The sequence below is a fragment of the Macadamia integrifolia genome, chromosome 1, assembly GCF_013358625.1.
Source record: "Macadamia integrifolia cultivar HAES 741 chromosome 1, SCU_Mint_v3, whole genome shotgun sequence".
Taxonomy (NCBI): domain Eukaryota; kingdom Viridiplantae; phylum Streptophyta; class Magnoliopsida; order Proteales; family Proteaceae; genus Macadamia; species Macadamia integrifolia.
The window spans coordinates 8319635-8330699 of NC_056557.1; the positions used below are offsets into that span (position 1 = coordinate 8319635).

The window sequence follows — 11065 nt, forward strand, 5'->3', positions numbered from 1 at the left end:
CCCCCTTTCATGGGGACTACTGCTCTTGAATCAGTAGATGGTGGCTTATCTTTAACCCCCCCCCCAAAGAATAAAAAAGGTTGATGTTTACTGCTTATTAGTTAAATGATTGAATTCTCATCCTATAAGTTAAGGCAGTCTTCCTTTGATCACTTGATTGATTCTTTCTTTTTATTTATTTATTTTTTTAATAGGGAGAAATGTCCAAGAACCAACTGATACCAAATCCTGGAAAATGTAGATTCACTTCCATCAAACACATTAATAGGATCTCATCATTGGGAAGTCCGAACACCTTGAACGAGTGATGGCACATCAGCTTGTTAGAGAAGCAAGAAGAAGCTAGTTGTTCTTAGAAAGCTTTGATGATGCCCAAAATATAATTTTTTTCTTTCTCATCAAAAGAATTTTTTTGTACTCATATTATCTTGAAAAAGGTACATAAATATTGGTTGCTAACAGAAACAATTCTGTTAAGTGCGAACCATATAGGTTTTTGTTTCTTCAAGGTTGCAGAAACGATTTTTTTTCAACGTTACCAAACAACATTTAAGATGCAGAATCACTCCAAAAACACATAAATCGAAAAAAGTGTGCTAGACCCAAAATCAAGTTTTTAAAACAGAAACGTTACAGTACAGAGCCCTAGACACCATTACAACTATGGTCATTTCCCTAATCCAGAGAGTTGCTGCTTACGATGACCTTTTTCTTGGGTTTAATGTAGAAGTAGGCTACACTAGGCAACAAACTCCCAATATGTTGAAGCCCAAACCAATTCAGATCTAACCCCCAAATCAGTCTTAACAAAACCCATAAATAGGAGTAGAAAACAAAGGAATTAAGAATCAGAAAATAAACCCAAAGAATTACTTATAACAGCACAGAATAAAATAGCAACAGGAAAACAGTAGCAGAAATTGATACCCTAGACAGAACTGGGTCTGCGGCTAGGGCAGAACTAGGGATACCTGCAGTTGGAAATGGGACGCTTAGAATGGGGCCAAACCTGGATCGAGTAGAGGGGTTAGGGTGCTGAACAAAACCCTAAAATATCTTCAGATTCTGCTGGTTGGCTTGGAAGATCTGAGACTTCTTGATTTCAGGCCCTAAAACAAAGAAATTAGGAGATTCTTCAAGAACAGCAGAAAAACACTTCAGATGGCCACCAAGCTTGGATCGTGTGGTCCTCTTGGAGGCTGGAATAAAACCCTAAAAGGGTTCTCTGATCAGAACTCAGAACTGGGAGATATGACCAATCGATGGAGCTTCAAACCCTACCTTCCTAGTTCCTACTGAAATTGATTATGGTTTTATGCCCTCAAAACAGATCTGAATAATTCACTCACTTGATCCTCACAGCAATCAATAACAGAGAACAGAAAAAAGAGAAGAAAGAAGAGATTCAACAGTATAGATGTGGGTGGGAATGGCTATCTCAGCCTGGGCATCTCACCCACAGCCATCCCAGCTGTTAGTCTTCCTATCTCAGACGAAGGAGCAAGCAAACTGTAATGTAGAACTAGGATTGACAAATCAACCTAGTCCCAATGTTGCAGGATAGTCTCAGAGAACATCAGATCAAATACCAAAATACTTCAAAACAGATTAATAACAAGGATGAGATCAGATCTGAGATTAAGAATATCAATCTCAGATTATAGGGTTTCAGAAATCAGAATACAAGCAGATAATAAAGGGACTAATGGAATGATGAATTAGGTCTAGGCAGGTTCTAAAACTTGTTAACAGAATCTGCAATTTTCTGGACAGAACTAGAAAATTATGCTCACCGATCCTCTTTCTCCAGACAGAACTGAAAAAAGAAATTAATTAAATACCTGTAAGGCTGTAACAGTAGATCAGATCTGGAACACCTCGAGTATGGAAGAAAAGAGAGAGATAACTAGAAGAGAACCTCTTTGGCTTCACACCGCAAAAAGTCAATTGAATCAAACACCAACTCCATCAGCCTAGATCAAACACAAGACAAATCTCCATTGAGAAGACAATAGCAACAGCCATTAATTTGTTTATCAAAATCATCTAAGCTTTAGAAGCCTCCTTTTCTTTATTTATAATGTTGATGTGGGAGGGAATTACAAAATAGAAGGCTCCTCAAAAAGGGAACCAAATATTCTCCTAATACAATAGTTACTAAAAACTGAAATTAGAAACTAGTTGAAAAAGAAAACTAACTACTAATGACTTGACTCAATTAATAACTTGACTCCTAAGGAAACAAATATAACTCAAATCAAACCCAACTAAAAAGGAAACTAATGAAAATGAAAACTAACTAGTAATCCCATACGCATCCTTAGAGCCCCCCTTTTAGACCCATAAAAGTGGTCTATTACACTCAAAACACATGGGATCAAAGGCCCAACATGTATGGAACCCAACACTAGGCTTATTCCTAATAAAATAAGCATCTTTTGGTGATTAATCTGCATCAAACTGCAATAAGCTTTTTTCATTCAAATCTGATTTGTGTCTACAGCAGCTCCTCTTTAAATAGAGGACTGAAGTTACAATAATAGCAGTTTGACTCCAATTAGGAAACTAAGATAAATTAGAAACTAACTCTAACTTCTAATTTAGGAAACAAATAATAGCTACTTAAAACTTCCTATTCTAGGCCGAAGGGCCATCTAAGCTGGGCCGATGGGCCTTTACTAGAGGTGGATCGAACTCAACCTTAAGGCTGGTCCGGTGGCTGCTTGGGTTGGATCTTCCTCCTGCGATAGTGTAGCCCATGATGGGTATCTACATCAGGGTTGACTGCCATTGTTAACCCTATGTTGTTGAAGTGGATATTTCTTTCCCACTAAAGGCTCCAACAAGAAGCTATGAGTATCACCCTACCCAAAAGGCACCTGGATGAATCCAATTTCATACTGTCCTGATGAACACTAATAATCAAAGGACCATCTGCAGAACTACATGATTAATGGTGCAAGTTCTTAACATCTTGCTAGGAAGATGACTTATCTTTCCACGAATGACATCAGTAAACAGCTCGAAATACTAAACCTTAATGAACAGAAAGAGTAACATGTTTTTCATTTCTCTTCCACCTATAATAACAAATTATCTCAAGCATTCAACACCATCCCCCCCCCCACATGGTTGCCTAATAAGGTGGTCAAATAGTGGCCCAATAAGATGTGCACAGAAGAAAGGAGAGGACAACATAGTCAATTCACCTGAAATGCCTGCAAAGAGTGGACCGAATGAAGGAAAGTCTTGTTGGGTTCAAAGCATGTAACGGTTTAAATGGCCCTTCAGAGTCCCACCTGCTCATTGCATAAGAATAAGACCATGTTAAATACCATGAAGACCATCATACAAGATTTCAGATTCTGCATAAGTATATAATTAAAAGTCTATAAAATATCATAAATAATCCAAAATTTTATAAAAAGGACAATAATGATGTACTCATAAGTAATCTAACAAATTAAAAGCCTTTTGCACATCCCACAAAGGAAGGCCTTCCTATATGGCCCACCAAACTTTTAGTCAATGCAAAAATGATGTGGCATTTCAACTGTTGAATAGATAGGTGTGGTCTGATTAGCCACATGTCAATTTTCAGAGCCTAATTTAATCATATTATATGTCATGTATTGGCATGCATCCATTTGGTTGTCAATGCCCCCTCTTGTTAGTCCTGTATTTTCAAAGCATTATTCTGCCATTTGGCCAATTCCCATCTGAAACTTGATGTCAGCCAAAGACCCTGGGTTATACCTGTGCACGAAATTTGGGCCAATCTAACCTGCCATGTGGCAGATATTTCAGCCATATAGGAAGCCCGCCCTATGTGGGCCATGCAGGAATCAGCAGCACTATAGAAATATATAAAGGAACTCATAGTGAAACAAAGAGGCTCAACTACTTCCAAATTTAAATTCTTAGTTGAAAATTTTCCTCAAACACAACCAAAGACAATCAACAGAAAGAAGCATAGCAGAGCGGTACTAGGAGTATTGGCTACTCTATTCAGTATTCATGCTGAGGCTTTATCCTTGCATTTCAGCCCTTACGTGTGATTTCATTAGGTCCAGGATTGTGGCCCATCTTCGGTGACAGCTGGTTAATTATAATATATAGATAATAGTAATCCGTGGCTCTCTTGCAATATCAGGTCCTAAATTTCCTCTTTGAATATTCTATCACAGTAGAAGCAATGATTAGAAAATCATATTGCCAACTAGGTTCTAAACTTTGATTTACTAATGGATTTCAATCCCAAAAGAAGTGGACCTACCAACTCAACACACTAAGCCTTATCAGAAAGTACACAGGATTGGCTATTTATAAATATTCTGCCAATCTGCTCTATTGAACGCCAATTCTGCTGTACATCGCAAGTACTGATATCCTTTCGTCACCACTTTAACATAGTTCCTCTTGGTCTTCTCCCTAGCCCCTTTACCACTTTTAATCTGGAAGTATTCAGTTAGGTCAACTGAAATCCTTTAAAGTCACAAAATTCGACGGATAAATTTCTCAAACAATCACTTACACTTAGAAACCAAGACATAAAAAAGAAAAGCAACCAAAATTGTCTAATAAGCTTAATTTGTAATGCCAAAATCTTCAAATATGTTTGGAACACCAAGGTTCATTCTAGACAAATAAAATTTCAAAAACAAATTATTTCGCTTTAGTTACATTGTTTCCGGTTTGTACTTTTCCTATTTCAATGATTATTAATATGATGTAACCAAAGCCATATTCACAGAAATATATATTAGGATAAATCATGACATAATCTAGACCTAAAAATCTAGCCTTGTATGATAGTTTCTAACAGAATAAGATCTCTATTTTTTCTGAATCAAGCTTATGCCAACTAATTTACAATATAATGTTATAATTTTAAAGGCTCACCAGGTTTCAGCAATGGCGGAGAACTTGGCCAATTCCACCTCGTTCAAAGATGAAGAAACAGAAGTTCTCCCCACATTCCCATCATTCCTTTCACTAATCTTTGTCGGAGAGGGATCAACCGAAGTGGGTTGAGGGACATTTGCAGAAGACCTTATTTGGAGGATATGAGAAGATCTTGAAATCGAGATACGTGAAAGAGAAAAATTGCAGGAGAGAGCTCGACATAGCTTCAACGACTTCGCAGCCATTCTGAATTAAATCTATGGGATTTTGAGGTTTTAAGGGTTTCGTTTTTAAGATCGGAAATTTGAAGTTGGAGAAGGACTAGTTAGTTGTTCCTGCTCGCAAATAATATGGTCGGGCTTGCCTGTTCTTCTCTCTCTCTCTCTCTCTCTCTCTCTCTCTCTCTCTCTCTCTCTCTCTCTCTCTCTCTCCTCAGAATGCTACACCCAATGAAGTCCCCGAGACTTTCCAGCTCACAGTGTCTCTTGAGTCACAACCATATCTCTTGTCTAAAAACAGTGGTGTAGCATTTTATGTGACACCTGTCTAATGAGAAATATTAGAGATGCCACAGGAACTAATACATAATAACCATATAAACCTAACACATAAAAAACAGAGTACAGTACTTTGTCTTTAAGATGAAATTCCCATACTTCCTGATCAATAAGCAAATGAACTATCTAAAACTACTGCAGCAAAATCAGCTAATGGCCCAAAACAGAGAATAAACGTAGGACAAGATTCATCATCCAAACGCAAATAATTGGAATAAGGCCTTGTTGATTTGAAAAAGCTTTTTCTAATCAATAATAATTAGTCACTACTTCACCCTTTAATAAACTTCAATTGAAGTGCTCCAACAGTAGAATAATAAACTGCTGCATTCAGTCAGCTCTTGTATTTTTTTCTTTTTTTTCCTTTAATTTGAGAATCTAAGGGTCCAAACTTCAAAAATAGAAGTAATAAATTGCTACAAGAATTTTGACACTTGTTGGCATCTACCATATCTTTAAAGATCAAACAATACCTACTGAAAAAAAAAACTACACATATTTGAGCATACAGAGCGATTTTCTACATCAAGACACAAACTACTAATGCTTCCATGTAGTAAATTATGGACAAAGACCCCTAAATGATATTTGTGCACCCAACTAGATTAATTATGAAGTACAAAGAACATATATGATTACTCAAACACTATATATCTTGGTAAGATCCAGGTTGCTGATTGTTCATGAGTGGGATGTCCCAAAATATATATATATATATATATGGATCCATTTAGTTGGGATAAGGCTGAGTTGTGTTCTATATATCTCGGTAAGAACTCAAAATTGTGACAACGAAAACAGTATATCTCAAGTGTATTGAAGATATATATCTACTGCATACCACCAAAAGCCAGCCAAATGCAGGACCAAAAGAACGTGATGGATCAAATGAGCTGTCAAAAGTATGAATATACTGAAGATGAACATACTATAGTAAATCCAGCTAACAAGTTGCAGTTCACATGTCAGAACTTCTCCAAAGCAGAGACATCATAAGAACCATGGTTCGAAATCTTGCCGATCGGAATTTTGGTTTTTTTTTTTTTTTGGCCGAAACGAAATAAGGCGCGAAATAATATTTGTACAAAATTTTGATTGAAATTTCGGTATTTCGGTCGACATTTCGATTCTATCTCGAATGTCTTGGTGATTTCAGTTCCATTTGCATATTTTGAAGGAAAAACACTCCAAGTCTCCAACAAGCCTCTAATTAGCCACATCATCACACATTTTGAATTCTATTGAACTCCTACCAGATCTACACATTCAAAGCTTAGGAAAGGTAAAGTTCTTTCTCCAAAACCAGGTAAAATTTTTAGAACAGTTCGGCGGTTGCTACCAAACAAGGGTGTAACTCTAAAACAATGTCATGTCCTAATATTTTTGCATTTTTATGTTCTAAGCATGTTTATTTACCTTAAAATAAGTTACCTACCAAGTTTCAGATAAAAATATGGTTGTTTGACCACCGAAACAAACAAAAAAAATACACCATTTCGGCAAAAATTTCGCCGAAATGAAACTAAACTTTCTAAACCCACCAAAACACCGAAACGAAACGAGATTTCAAACCTTGATAAGAACTGAAAACATGTTCACGGAAGGAAGACTGAGCAACACTGAACTTAATATCACAACTAAAAAAAAAAAATTTAACCACAACTAATACCTTGTTCAAAGAGGTTAGCTTCCAATCGAATTTCACATTTCTGAAACATGAAAAGGAAAAATAACAAAAATTGTTGCGGCCACAAATAGAGAAAAATTTCAGCAATTTTTCCCCTAAGCACTAGTTCAATTACATTTTTCCAAATCGCAACAGTATCTATGACACATTGTATTTAGGGGCTTCCAAAATTTCCAGTAGTACTAAAACATTGCAATTTTTCACAATCTCTAAGCCACAGTGGAAATGTATAGATGTTGCTTCCTACATCAACTAGAGACACAAAAACGAAGGTTCAAAAAATCCATGTTTTCATCCATTTAAACTCTTCCAGCACTTCACATTTCTCCTGGAATGGGGAAGGATTTCTGAAGTCTATACTAGCAGATCAAAAAACAAATAACAAAAACAATTGCAAAGATGCACAAGCTCCGAAGAACTCCATTAAATCAGATAAATCGTAATAGCTCCCTTCAAAAAACCGATAGATTATAGGTTAAACTATTTCCTAAGTTTAGAAATTAGAAGAATAGTGAGCAAGATAAGCACCTATGAATCTTCGTTATCCACTGTTAAGACTTCTTTCGATTTGACGATTTGAGGGAAAGAGTTGAGCTCCAAAAAAAAAGGAGAAAAAAACCCTAATCTAGGGTTTTCCCTTTTTTATTGCAGTTGGGCAAGGCAAGATACTTGTGACGGAAAGCTAGAAGAGACGAGACGAGATTATGAGACAAGAAGAGAAGAGAGAGAAACAAAAAAAGAGCCCTGTGAGGCTGTGAGGGCTACCCCTGCTTTGTAGTTTCCATCCCAAAGCTTTTAAGAGCCTGTTTGGTAACGATTCCGTTCGAAGAACACCATTCTTCGGCAAAATCATCTATTTGTGCTACCTCATTAAAAGATGATTTTTTGACTCTGTTTGGGTGTTCGGTAAACTTGTTCCGAAACCCTTCTGGGGATAGTTATGGAGTGAAATGGCATTTGGTAAGAACTATTCCCTGGCACATTTTTTTCATTTCAATATTTACACAAACGCCATTAATGACCATATTGAAATAAAATTGATATCAAAATGCATGGTTTCATGGTTTAAAAAAAAAAAAGGTTACAATACCATAACATAGATATGAAATATGGTATCATGGTTTAAAAAAAAAATTTAAATAAAGGTTACAATACCATAACATAGAATTTTGGTATGAATACTAAAAATTCGAGGTTCCATGTCTCAAAGTCTGGATTCCTTTCAGGTCAGCATGCAATTTTCTTTCCATTTTTTCGAAAGAAGATGGAATCTAAACTATATTAAAACTTAGAACCCAGAGAAATTCTGGTTTTCATCTATTTATTTGATCAGTTTGAAATCAATTATTCCCTTCTGACTTAGCAGATTTCTCTAAATGTCAAAAGAAATTCTTTTTATAATGGATTTTAGTCTATCAGTTTTTCATCTTTATTAGGCTTTCTTTTGTTTGAGGATAAGGTCAGTGATTGAAGCTCAATTTAGTTAAATCTCAACTAATATTTGAAACCCTTTTAATGAAATGGGGAGGTTCTTTGAACCAACCTGAAATTGATGTATCCTATTATATCATTGTATTTTAGGCCTAAATGTAATTTGGGGTATTTTTATAGGTGAAGGAGGTATAGAGAAATTAAGTCTAATGAAGGTTGCAGGCTTAATTGAAACCTCTGCTAAAACTGGAACTGAAGTTCTTGACCTTGGAGGAAAGTAAATGAAGCAGGTTGAATGGCCTGTGTCAATTGGGAAATTATTAGATATCACAGAGTTGAACTTATCTGAGAACCGGATCATGGCTCTTCCATCAAGCTTTGGAGGCCTCAAGACATTGACAAAGCTTGACATCCACTCAAATCAATTGATAAACCTTCCTGAATCATTTGGGGAACTTGTCAACCTGCCTGAGCTAGACTTACATGGAAACAGGTTAAGATCTCTACCAGCTTCTTTTGGGAACTTGACAAATCCTATTGTTCTGGATTAGAGTTCAAACAAATTTACTGTACTGCCACCAACACTGGGAAATCTAACTCGCATATGAATGTGGAAACGAATGAGCTTGAAGAACTCCCTTATACAAGTGGGTCTTGCTCATCACTTGTGGAGCTGAGATTGGGTTTCAATAAGCTAAAAGCACTTCCAGAAGCAATTGAGAAGCTTAAATGCTTGGAGATCATTACATTGCACTATAACAGAATCACAGGGTTACAACTAAAAATTATGCCTATAAAAAGAAGCCTAAAGACTCCAATAAGATCCGCGCCTCTTGGACATTTATTTGAAAGCAATCACAGGTCAGAAGAACATTCAATTTGTGCACATGAGAAGAGTCATAAAGAGAAAAACATCTATATTAACTTGAAATAGATAAAACCCAACAATCTCTCCTTCCTCCCCTCCCATGTGACCACCAGAAACATGATCTGGGTTAAAAGCAAATGACTGAACCCCCCAAACAAAGAGAAAACACAGAAACATCCCTAGAATCTATACCGAGGTACTCCTGCAACTGTCCCTCTCTCGCCCTGGTTTTCGAAATCTTCCCTAACGTGAGAGCGAGAGAGACATACCTTCGAGAGCTGCCTGAGCGACAGGAGTGAGCTGCGTGAGAGACGGGAGGTTTTGTGAGAAGGGGGTTTGAGGTTTTCATCTTAAAATCGAAGTGCTTGATCCCACTGACACAGAAACGAGAGGCGGATAAAAATGGGAAAAAAATCCTCTGTTTTTCGGAATCGTGTTTTTCTTTGTTTTGCTATATCTGCTGAAGAGGACACGTGTTTTATTTTAAACCAACGGTCAAGATTAGATTTCGCTTAAAGGGTAACAAAACCCGGTTTACAAGGTTGGATGACTCGATTCATCCATTTGAACCGGTTCTGACCAAACCGTAAGACAGGTCTGAATTTCAATCCCTAAAAAGTTCCCTCCCACGATTCTCTCTCTCTCTCACCCCTCTTGTTGCATCTCTCAGGAAGCTCTCTAATCTTGCGATTCTCTCTCTCACCCCTAGCGTTTTGCTCTGCTCACGAAGGTTGCGGCCTGCACCGCGAAGGGTCTCTCTCTACGGCTGGAAGGTTTCTCTGCTCAAAAGGTATGTTTGAGAGCTGAAGGTCGTGGGTCGCTGGTTGCATCTCTCTCGCGAAATTCGTGGGTTGCATCTCTCTCACGAAGTTTGTGGGTTGCTCTGTTCACGAAGGTCTCAGTGCTCACGAGGAATGTTTCAAAGCTAAACCTTTATTTGACCTGCGAATGCTAGTATGCTGTTAGGTATGCTAATCTGATCTTGTAGACTCAATTTTTTAATTTAATTACTTGCTATCTTCGGTACACATAGTATCCCAATGGTGCTAACACCAGGCGTGGTTGTGAGCAGCCTTGTACACAACCAGAAAACAATGCAAGATTAGTTCCCTGTTACTTTGCCATGGCATTTTGTAGGTTTTAGCTCAAAATGGTAGAGCATTTGGGTTGATGCCCAGGTTATGGTGGTTCGAATCCACCAAGATTTTGAACAAAACACTTTTGAAACACTGTTAATTTTTTTTTGAGTTTTTAATGAATGTAGGTCTGGTGTTATTTTTTTGGGTTGTAATTGTATGTTTTCTGATGAATTGAGACTTTTATATGATGGAATTGTATGTTTTTCTTTTTATGACGAATTGAGACTTTTTATCTTGGAAATCCTCATCTAGGATTCATTTGATCTGAATAATTAGGAAATCCTCATCCAGTACTTTTATCACTTCTCAATCCAGTGATCTTCTCTACTGCTGGTCATTGTTTTTGTGTCCTTTCAATGTAAGTAAAACAGATCTAAATTGAGAAACAGGGTTGGACTGCAGAGAATTGGATCATCTGGAATGCTGCTTTCAGCTTACCAGCATATTTAAATGTGTGTGTCTGTGTGTGTGTGTGTGT

General features: G+C 37.1%; 1 protein-coding gene and 1 long non-coding RNA gene across 4 annotated transcripts in view; one reads left to right on the top strand and one right to left on the bottom strand.

The window, feature by feature from the left end:
- Window positions 1–9856, bottom strand: part of LOC122074407 (ubiquinone biosynthesis O-methyltransferase-like) — a 12438-nt gene extending 2582 nt beyond the window's left edge. The window contains exons 1-4 of one of the 2 annotated variants that reach the window (XR_006138968.1): window positions 9718–9856; window positions 4903–5447; window positions 3210–3299; window positions 1842–1973 (exon numbers count right to left, since the gene is read on the bottom strand). Coding sequence is in view for 1 of the 2 variants with exons in the window: in XM_042639229.1 (XP_042495163.1) it covers window positions 1919–1973; window positions 3210–3299; window positions 4903–5150 (393 nt within the window). In the remaining variant the exon portion in view is untranslated. The remainder of the gene's footprint in view (window positions 1–1841; window positions 1974–3209; window positions 3300–4902; window positions 5448–9717) is intronic. The other variant, XM_042639229.1, reaches the window with a different exon arrangement.
- Window positions 9857–10084: 228 nt separating this feature from the next.
- The window catches only part of LOC122075867, a 6992-nt gene continuing 6011 nt past the window's right edge, over window positions 10085–11065 (top strand). For both annotated transcript variants that reach the window (XR_006139370.1, XR_006139371.1), the window contains exon 1: window positions 10085–10414. This is a non-coding gene — a long non-coding RNA (uncharacterized LOC122075867). The remainder of the gene's footprint in view (window positions 10415–11065) is intronic.